General features: G+C 37.2%; 1 protein-coding gene across 1 annotated transcript; it reads left to right on the top strand.

Moving 5' to 3' along the window:
* Positions 1 to 172: 172 nt before the first annotated feature.
* On the top strand, positions 173 to 9,784 carry LOC104528847 (E3 ubiquitin-protein ligase HACE1-like; the record flags this gene model as incomplete). Its single annotated transcript, XM_010172990.1, has 6 exons — positions 173 to 260; positions 4,443 to 4,497; positions 5,694 to 5,783; positions 7,613 to 7,717; positions 9,076 to 9,151; positions 9,653 to 9,784. Coding segments are annotated over exons 1-6 (546 nt in total), but the record flags the coding sequence as incomplete, so codon positions are not given.
* Between the last annotated feature and the right edge of the window lie 1,481 nt (positions 9,785 to 11,265).

Genomic DNA, 11,265 nt, shown 5'->3' with positions numbered 1-11,265 from the left:
CGGGCGAGCAGCTGGTCTGGGGTGGTGCTGGGCCCTCTCGGTACCCGGGTTTGAATCCTTCGCTGGGTGTTTGGTCGGTGACGCGCTAGCGATGACGATCCTTTTTTTTTTAATTAAATAGTGCTAAATTTTGTGTGGAAAGGTGTTGTAAGTCACGGTCACTGGTCGCAGAATGGTGCTTGCGGCTCTAAAGTACTTGTCGCGGGCGCTTGCCACCCGGTACCGGGATGGACCTGAAAATACAGCTTCAGGCTCTTCTGGCAAGTAGTTCAGTGTTCCAGCCGGGCCCAGCCTTTGGGGAGACTGCCCCTGCAAAAGTTTCTGTTCTCGTGAGTCATGTGCTGTCCCTGTACTTTCTTCAGGGTTTGTCTTTCTGCCGGCTTTCTTCTCCGGTGGTGGAGGAAAGGGAGTAATGTTCTGTTTTCCCTGTGTGTTCCCTGTTCGGACTTCCTGGCTGCTGCAGATGGACTTCACCCAATACTGAGCTGCTATGCCCTTTCCTTATTGTCACCCATCAACAGCTTCGGTGTCTGTCACTGCAGTTGCTCATAAATTTCACAAAATGACAGACAAGTTTCAGACCTATTTTGCTGCTTCTTGTAAGTTCTTGAGTGGCAGCAGTGAAAACTGATGTAATACTGTTTATGTAAGCTCAGACTTACAGAAATAATGTAGTAACACCAGTTTAACTAATTAATGGTGGTAATATGACTAATGCTTAGTACAACCTATGCTGGTTGGAGCTGCTTTAAATTTGCTCCAGTGCTAGTGTAGACAAATTCATTCTGAATTTGAGTTCAGCTGTTTTCTTCCTATGTTGGACATTATTAGCTTACAGTACAAAGGTACTTATGTCTGTGATAGTGCAAGTGCAAGCCCTGTGACCTCTGGAACAAATACTTCTCTTGCCCTGTAGTGCAGAAGGAATGTCAATTCTATATATTTTCTAAGAATTACATGACACAAATCACAGCCAGAATGAAATAAGGAGTTAAATGGACTTCAGGCACTGAAGTCTCAAATTGCATTCTGAGAAAACCTCCATTCAATGTCCATCTAACTGTGGGTTCATCTTAGCTCATTACATGTCTTCTTTCCTGACCCTGGTGTTCCCTGCCCAAAACTCATGCAGGCCTGCCCAAACTCTTCTTGAGAAGCAGGTTTGGGTTGTAGTGTCTCACTCCAGATGCGTACTGTCAGCATCCCACCACCAGTCTAGTATGACGTGTGGTTTGGTGGCTTCTTGTGTGCTACGTCTGGCTTCTCGAATTATGATTTATTTTTTTTTCTCCACATACATTTGAATAGCTTTAATTTGAAAAATATAAACTAAGAGTCATAGTACTCTCTTAGGAAATGGAGATGTATGTTTGAACTTCCTCATGCTGAAGAAGGCACTAAAAACAGGTGTTTAACTTCCTTTCGGTGTACTGTAGCCATTAGGGTATTATATAGATGTTCCTGATGCTTCTTTAAGATTATGATTGCTGCCAAATTCAAGCCAGTATCTTTTATGAAATAAAATAATAAGTGTATTTTGTCAGGGCAGGATTCTAGATGATTAATTTTAAATGATTTTTTTTTTTTTTAAAGTAAGCATTAACACCCACGTCCAGTGCCAGTGAATACCCTGAGCCGACCTTGCCAATAGGAAATAGTATTGATTTTTTTTTTTATCTCTCTTCTGAAGTATCCTTCAGCAGGTGTTTTCTGGGCACTTAAGAGCTTCACATAAATTTCTGGATTCTACTTGTAAGGCTCAGTGCCTGAAAACTAGATCTTGCAGCCCAAAGCTCCAGGTTTTAGGCCCTTTGTTGCCTCTGACTGCATTTTTGAGTGCTTTTTTTGTCTTTAGATATTCATGACTTTAAATGTGAGTTAGCTAACAAGTTCTGTAAGTACATGAGGCATATGCTGCTTTTTCTCACCCTATGTACTTTAAGTCAACAGGAGTTTATTTGTGAATAGGGATAATATTTACCTAAAAAAATAAGCAGAAAAGCTCCTTAGTCCCTGATGCTTTTAATTATTTCTGCACAGAAAAGCTCTGGGAAAATCTTTGTATGCTCCACAGTGTAGATTCTGTTAATAGATTAGCAAAGGGCTTAGTTTTGTAACTGTACCATAAACACCTTTTATAGCCCAGCTAAACTCATATTTAACTATTGTCTTTTTCTAGATCATAATTCTTGCAATATAGTTAAATTTAATTAGGATCAGTATTAAGCATTTCAGTTAAAGTGTGCTGGTATATTTAAAGCTTTATTTTTTTTTTCTATTCCCTTTAATAGGGTATGATTGTGAGAATGTATAAGGATGTCATGCTCAGATTTAGTTGGTGTTCTCAAGTTCTATTTTTTGTTTCAGTTGAAGAGCTTTATCTTCCTGCCAAGAGATCTATGGAACAGAGCTCAAACAGTAATTTTTTTTTTTCACGTGGGTACATTTTTAAAAAGTGATCAAATCTTTTCCACAATTGATATCTTTATTTAGCATCTGTTTAATTTTATTTCCAGGACTCTGCCTTCCATGTGTCCCCTCCTTCCTAGCCTGCCCACAGTCAAATTCTTGTGGTGCATGTTGGGGGTGAAGTTATCTTGTGCTCACAGAGCTCTGCCATAAGAAACAATCTAGTGACAGTTCAAACTCTTGAACTTGGTGGTGGTTAGAATTACTCTCTGCAGCTTTTAAACATCATTTGGTGCTTTGAGAGGCTTGTGTCTCTTCCACCACGTGTTCACTGTATACAACATTGATTTTTTTTTTTTTTTTAATTTTTATGCATAACAATTAATGTAACTTGAGTTTAAAATGACTTGCCTCCTTTCAGTGTGTAAAGGTAGTAATAGATTCCCATTCCCTCTTTCTTTTGTTAGCTACAGACAGACTGCTTCAAGTAGTGGGTAGTAGCACTCATCTTGGGGCACTGTAGGAGAATAATAATGAGTAGCATAGCTGCAGCATGATAAGGGTTTCTCTGACTCCACTTGATAACTGTGAAGAATTCTTTGTTTAATATTTGATAAATGTCAGCTCACCTATCTAGTGGAATTAGTGAATGTATAGAAGCATGGTATGTTAAAGATATGAGAAGCTACACTTGTTTGGGTCTGTTTTAATTCTTCCTGTTCCAATTGCTTTGTAACTTTGGTATTTGGATCAATTAAGATGATGAGGAAAAAGTTAGAAATAAAAGTTGTATGAGAACAGTCCTATATTTCCATATCCTGGAACGATCTACCTGTGTTCTCAGAAAGTGTAGTCCTTCCTGTCATAAGCTGGTATCTACGTGAAGAGTCTGTGGAGATTGTACTCCCAACAGTGGGCAGTTTGCTTCAAGCTGCAAAATACAAACATTATACATCAATAATAATAAATTAGTAATAATCGTTGTACATGATTATTATTAAGAGTTATTTTACATTAAAGCCTTTTAAGTTTTGTCAAATTCATTCTTTAAAAATAATGTTTTACTCCAGAAAGTCTACAAGTGACCAAACAGGCACGTCGTACCCATACAGTGTGCGAATATGTGCAGCAGTAGTACTGACAGAGGCTGTATCCCTCAGGAACGTCAGACTGTTTCCACCATTGACTTGAATCTTTGTGTTCTAGCCTTTTTTCACTCCATTAAAATGTGGACTGTGAAACTAATTAGAAATTAAAATGAAACTTATTCCATTCAGGTGGTCATGTTTAGAGAAAAAATGAATAGTTATGGAGTAACTTAGTTTAAAGAAATCACTTTTACAAACTCGTAGGTATCAGGACTACAAAAGTCACCTTAGAACACAGGAAATTTCCTTCCTTTTAAAATAAGCTATTTACTTATTTTGTTAATCACAGAATCACAGAATGTCAGGGATTGGAAGGGACCTCAAAAGATCATCCAGTCCAATCCCCCTGCCGGAGCAGGAACCTAAATGAGCTCACACAGGAAGGCGTCCAGGCAGGTCTTGAATGTCTCCAGAGAAGGAGACTCCACAACCTCCCTGGGCAGCCTGTTCCAGTGCTCTGTCAACCTTACAGTAAAGAAGTTTCTTCTGAAGTTTAAGTGGAACCTCCTGTGTTCCAGCTTACACCCATTGCCCCTTGTCCTACCATTGGGCATCACTGAGAAGAGCACACTTTTAAATACTTTGACTTTATTAACAGAATTGTCAATTTAAAGAAATTGATGCTCCATTGAAAACTCTGTAATTATTAATTTGTAAAAGAAAAAAGCCACATTGAAATTTCATGTATTGCGATCCTATTAATTACCTCTTCTAAGTATATTGTCTGTTTCTTTATAATGAAACTTTAGCTACATATAACCTGTATTAAAAAAGAATGATCTATTGACCAATGGACACTTTAAAAGGTAAATAAGTGATGCTAGATTAATTTATTTTACATAAAAGATTTCTTTAAGATAATGGAGCAATTTAATTTCTTCACAGATAATGAAACTGCTGTCTATACGCTAATGCCGATGGTTATGGCTGACCAGCACAGGTGAGAGCTTCTTTGAATTTCCTTTTTTTTTAAGGTCTGAAAAACCAGCATGTTTGCTGGAGTTGTAGCTGCTAGAGCACTCTCAGGAGCTCTGCTGCTGAACTGCTGAGATAGCTTCTGTAGCTGAAGTTAGTCCCTGACTGTGTGCATCCCAACATGTTCTTACCTGAAAGAACTGTTTTATTTTATGCCATAGTCTGGAGCTGGGATCGGTTCTGTTGATGCACATAGTGAAATTTGTCCTAGGATGAGAACAAAAGAATTGGTTTGTAACTGGGTTGTAGATCTGAGTATGTGTTTATTGATGATTTAGAAACTCTAGTCTCATCAAATGTCTCAGAAAGACATGGAATAAGAGTTGGACAATAAGATTGATACTTCTGGGCTTCCTCAGATGAGCAGCAGTTTCTATTACCCAGTTGTCCTCAAAGAGGTTGGGACCTGGGGGTCCCTTTGTATAGTACCAGCTCAGTGGTGCTACCTTCCATGGAGTTTTGTAGGCAAGCAGGTAGTAACTCTTAGTGAAACTGTAAGCTGTTTATCTGATCAGGATAAATATTTGTTCTGCTACATAATGTCTTGTTGATATTGTATGCAAGGGGTTTAAATTATGTGATCAGCTCATTACTGGGGGTTGAAATCACCAGTTCGCTTGCAGTTTTGCCTATTTTGAAATATTTTATCTTAACTAATATTTTATCTTTACCAATTCATTATGGCTTGAAGGGTCCTATTTAAATTTCTTATCCTATTGGCATATCATGTGTTCTTCCACTTCATCATGATGATTTCACATACCTTCCTTCTGAACTTTGCTGATATCTGGTTAGGGTGTCTGTGTTGAGATAAGGAAGAAAATGGGAATTTATTGTTTTTTCAAACCAAAGCTATTAATATGCCTGTTTTCCATATTTATAAAGAAATTATTTGGCCATGTGGTATAATTCTTACTAGTTTACATTTGAAACAGTTGCCCAGTGTCACAGTTCATTTTTTATGTACAAGTAAGAAGTGAAAGAGGAAGTACTGTTAATATGCAGATGCCTGAAAGCTGTTGGCTCTCTTCTTCAGAAATTAGTTGGAGGGAAAAAGAGATCAAGTAAGAAATAGATCTAGTACTTGTGTATAAGTTACAGTATATACTGTTCTTGGATATTGTGAGCTATTTTTAATTAAAATTGTATTTCTGCTTGAAGGTCTGTCTCAGAGCTGCTATCAAATTCAAAATTTGATGTGAATTATGCATTTGGACGTGTGAAGAGAAGTTTGCTTCATATTGCAGCAAAGTAAGACTTACTTGAGTCCAGTCCAGAAGTTAACAATGAAAGTATTACCACAAATCTAAGGCACCAATGTAAGCTGGAAAACTCTGTAGTATCAGTTAACATTTTGTTTTTACTCTTATTTTTTGTATTTTGTTTGTTCTTTTAACAATGTGCCTGTCTCATTGAGAGGACAGGTTTTACACATCGTATCAAATGACTTTCCAAATTCTAGTGAAGGAAGTTTTTGTGGATACTTTTCTCCTTTCTGTGAAATCTCAGTCTGTTAAGAAATGTAGCCATTATGTGTATCCTGTATAGCTGGGTTACTCTTGCCTTTGTAGACTTGGAGAAACCTTGTCTACAGGTGCTGCTTGTTTTTGACGTACTCTAAAACAGTGGGAAGCACTTGGATGGTCATTGGGAAGCAGCTGTTCCAAAGTACTTCATGTGATCATAATTGGAAAGGGATATAACTTGGCCACTCACTTCTAATTAATTTTTGTATCCTGAATAAAGTACTTAAGTGCAAATTTCAAATCTGTGAGCTAGATTATTTATTATTTATGTAGCTCTTCAGTGGGGATAAGTCTGTATTGCCAAGAAACGGCCAGATTAACATAACCTTGATAGAAATGAACCAGATAGTTTTTGAAATGCCCTTTTAGGAAACAAAACTTTAAATTAATGAATGAATGTTCTATATTTGGGTCCCATTTTAAATATTTTGAATGGTCTTACATTTAAACTGTTTAAAAAAACAGTAAAAATAATAATAAAAAAAGAGTAGTAGTATTGCATATAAATAGCAGGTATTTGGGCACAATAAAAGTAGAAGTTCCACCTTCCTAAGCGGACTATTTTAGAAATATAACTCCCAAAACATTCCATCCCAGAATTACATGGTGCTTATGTAAAATTTACTTAAGAAGGTACTTAAATTTAAAAAAGGCAAGCAAATTTTCAGCATAGATCTTAGAGGTATCTTTGAAAAGCTATATTTATTGATCATAAAACCCAAGAAATTGTGTTACACTTAGTTTCTGGGTTCTCTTTTATCTTGGCTAGTTGTATGTCATTAAGAGGTTGTTGAGTTGCTGGTTTTGCAACTTACTGTACAACTGGTCTTTGGTTTCTTTGGGTTGTTGTGTAGCAGTGCTGTCATTGAGAAGACTACTGACAATGGATAAGCCAGTTGTGGTGGATATGAAAATACTATATGTTTATCCTCCCAATCAGCTCTTCCTCTTGAAGAGTCGAGGAGTCAGATAAACATATAATGCAAATTTTGTGTTCTTGGTGACATTGATTATCCTGAAGAGCTACTGTATTATGAAAAGTAAAAGGGAGTTACAGATTCAAAACAAATAGCAAAGAGATATTTGTATGATTTTTAGAATTTTTCTGATATTTAACCTTTTAAAAGTAACTTCCCGACTCTGAGGCATAACAAAGAAAAATTGGAATTGTTATTTATGGAAAATTCAGTCCTGTGACTAGAATAAAGGTGAGCGAGGTGAGAGGAAATAGTAAACAAAAGTTTTTAAACAGTTTACATTTTAAACAATTAGCAGTCTTAAAGGTTCAGTGTTGGGTTTTAAAGTCACTAAAATCACATAGTAAGCTAGCACCTACTCATTAGTACAAGTTATGATCAGTCAGCTCTCACTGCATTTAAGTGTCTTTCATTTAGCTTTGTGTTACTTGAACAATGAGGGTGTAAAAGTGATTTTGTGTTAAAATTTTCTGGTGAATGTAATCTGTACATAGTATTGCTGTTGTCTTTATGTCAATATAGATGTGGTTTGTAAAGATACTTGTTACAGTTCTTCCCTTCCTTATTTTGTTCTTAGCTGTGGATCAGTTGAATGCCTTGTTCTATTATTAAAAAAAGGAGCAAATCCAAACTATCAGGACATTTCAGGATGCACACCTCTCCATTTAGCAGCAAGGAACGGGTAAGAAAAATGTTTTTAAAACTTCTGAAAAGGTTTTTGTGCATAATGCACTTGAGCTGATAGGTTCTGTAATATTTTTGCATAGTTCAAACAAAATACTTTGGTTTTCACTTTTGAAATAGGAATGGTATATTTACAGGGAATGTGGAGGTTAAAATCCATATTTGGAATATTCAGAAAATAGTTTTATATAGATAGGAAGTTATGTCTGAAGTGCCAATTTCAGTGCTGGTCATTTTAGTGTTTTCTGTTAAGCAGGAGCTTAATAATTCTTATAGCAATGATTGAACAAGGGATACATTCAACTTCCAGTTAGCTAAGTAAGAAAAGATTTTGAAGAGGGCACTGGGGGGTTTGGAGGGGTTCAGAGTTTTCAGATTTTCCTCAGATAGTGTCTCCAAGGAAATTTCTACTACAAGGAAATAATACAATAATTTATACAATACAAAGTTTGTCTGCACAATACTGGGGGGAGAACCAAAACAGTGAGCAAACGTCTTTTTAGATCTTATTTCTTGAGTTATAGTGTGTGGAAAAACTCAGCTGATAATGGTAGCATTGTCTTTTTCTTTTTAGAGCATGTATGTGTTACAGTAACTGAATTGTATCGTGACTGGTACTTCAAATGAGGAGGAGGTAGTGTTTAGTGCTTTTGTGCATGTTAGAGGAGTATTTGTAGGAAAAGGGAGAAAGAAGCAGCCAAGTGGTACATGGTGAAATGCAGGAATACACACAGGAGACAGTTATGTGGAAAGGAAGTATGAGAAAGGTGTGAGAGGTACCAAATAAAAAGGAAAAGTAAAAATAAACTCTTAAAGGTAAAGCACTTAGAGCATTAAGAGAGTTAAAAGACCAAACAAAACATGAAGTAGGGCAAACACCCCTAAGTTTCTTAAGGCAGCTATTATACTTGCCAAAGACTTACATGTTATTTAATGAGTCACTCACTGTAACACTGATTTAGTGGTGCACCGTAAATATGGTAACTGAAGTATGTAGACGATTATAAACTTCATGGATTTCCATTAACTGAACTCTAGCTTCTTGGCTTGAGAGCATGGTTCATGCTGAGCTGAAGCTGTGAAGTACCTCTGTGCTTTCCACAAAAACACTCGGCTGCACAACTAAGTTTTTAGCCCTGTACTGTCATATGCTGTGCTTGCACTGGAGGAGTCTGCTGCTGCTGCTGCTGATCACTTATCTTTTTTTGCACGCTTAGTACCATATTCTTTATAAAGTAATACTACCTGCTATGGTTTGTACAATGATAAATTAGAGTGAGTGGAGCTCTAAGAAGATACTTGGTCTTTGTAAATTATTTTCCCTGTCTGGGTTTTATTATATTCTTTTATTTATAGCCAGAAGAAATGTATGAGCAAGCTGCTGGAATACAGTGCAGATGTCAACATTTGTAATAATGAAGGCTTGACTGCAGTAAGTGCTGTTTATTCTCATTAAAAAGTGCTCTTCAAATGAATAAAGAATTTCAAGATTCTCATTTCTTCAGCTTCTGCTGTCTTACATGTGAATAAACAAAACAGCTGTGTGTCCAGTGCCCTTAAGAGTCAAAATATGTAATCAGAGAATCATAGAATGGTCTGGGTTGGAAGGGACCTTAAAGATCATCTAGTTCCAACCCCCCACCATCAGCAGGGACACCTTCCACTAGACCAGGTTGCTCAAAGCCTCATCCAGCCTGGCCTTGAACACTTCCAGGGAGGGGGCAGCCACAGCTTCTCTGGACAACCTGTTCCAGTGTCTGACCACCCTCACAGTAGAGAAGTTCTTCCTAATGTCAAAGTACCTAAGCATATGATGGTATTATTCAAAGCTTCTCTTTGTGAAAATGTTGACAATAGTACAGTCGGGTTTAAAATAATATTTATGAAATACTTATTGCTAAAGGAAACATATATATCCTCATTTTGTACTTAGATTCATTGGTTGGCTGTCAATGGACGAACAGAATTGCTTCATGATCTTGTTCAGCATGTCAGTAATGTAGATGTGGAAGATGCGATGGGACAGACAGCCCTTCATGTAGCTTGTCAAAACGGACACAAGACAGTAAGTTTCTAAATTTTATTAACACATTGGATTTGTGAACTATTGGGTAAAGCCTCAGTGTTGTCTGTATTTTTATTTTTATTTTTTAAATAAACTTGTGGCTAGGCATGCACGTGATAATGGTTAGAAGTGTGAAGAACTCGATTGTTTGTCTTACAAACACGTGTATGATTGACTGCATACACTGCCACGGGAGCAACTGATTTATTCTTGTGGAGATGATTGATCTCGGTGTTTATGGGAGTTTAAGTGACTTACTGTGCACTATTCAGCTGTTCTGTAGTACTGTTACTGCCTGGTTGATTGCAGGTTTTGATGTAATGTTAAACATTTGAAAATGTTCTTCCTTATTTTTTAGAATGTGTTTGATTCATAATTGTACCTGCTATCATGTGCTTTTGAAATGATGTTAATTTACTGTGAAGAAAAAATGAACACAGCGTTGGGTCAGTTAGATATTTAACATGAGAAGTAAACAAGTTCACTTGGACTCCTCTTTTACTGATCAGTGTGAATTAGTTTTAGAGCTGACCTTGCATTAGGGCTGACTGTTTACTCTCAGAGTACAGGTCTGGCTGCTTCATTTGTACTTCGTTACAGCCACGAGGAGTAGTGATCTTGAATTATACAGATTGTCTCCAGGACTATTTACTGTTTTAAAAAAAATCTTTCTACACAGGTCCTTTCTGTTGTCATTGTCTGAGCTCAACTTTGGAAGACCACATTCTGAGGAACTCTTATCTATAGACTTATGTACTTTGTGACTGGAATACAGCAAAAGTTGTTTGAGAGTCTGCTCAATGTTTTAATATTTTAGAATTTGCTTACATATTTCTTCTCTTCCAGTCTGTGTTTAAAACTTCACCTTGTGACAGTCTGTGATTGTCATTAATTTGAGATTTAGGTATCTAAAAAAGTGTTGTTTTCTTTTTTTAAAAGTAGTGGTTCGTAGTTAGGGGTCTTTAGGATTAGCTGACATTCAATAAAAGGCATTGTTATTAAAATGGGAAGTTCAAAGGAAGCTTTATGAGCTCTTACTGCTATGAATTTCCATATAGTGTTGTGGTGGCTTAACCACAGTAGGACCATGCCATCGTGCACTCACTCCCGTCAGCGGTGAGATGGGAAGGGAATCACAACAAAGGGGCACAGATTAGGATGAGGACAGGGACGGCTCACTCACCAGTTATGGTCACGGGCAAAACAGACTCAACTTGGGGAAGAAAAATCAATTTAATTTGTTGCCATTCATCCGAGTAGCACAGTGAGACACAACAACCACATCTTACACCACCTTCCCCCCACCCCTCCCTTCTTCCTGGGCTCAAATCATTATGCTCCTGATTTTTCTACCTTCCCCCACAGCAGCCCAGGGGGCAGGGAATAGGGGTTCAGTCAGGTAACCTCTGCTGCTCTTCCTGGCATGAAAGTTCAGGAACAAAATGTTTCAACATGAGCTTCCCATGGAGTCATGGACCTAT

Source organism: Antrostomus carolinensis, unplaced genomic scaffold, assembly GCF_000700745.2.
Source record: "Antrostomus carolinensis isolate BGI_N321 unplaced genomic scaffold, ASM70074v2 scaffold4408, whole genome shotgun sequence".
In the NCBI taxonomy this organism is placed as follows: domain Eukaryota; kingdom Metazoa; phylum Chordata; class Aves; order Caprimulgiformes; family Caprimulgidae; genus Antrostomus; species Antrostomus carolinensis.
The sequence above is the reverse complement of the archived record's forward strand: the minus strand, read 5'-3'. Positions and strand labels throughout refer to the sequence as shown.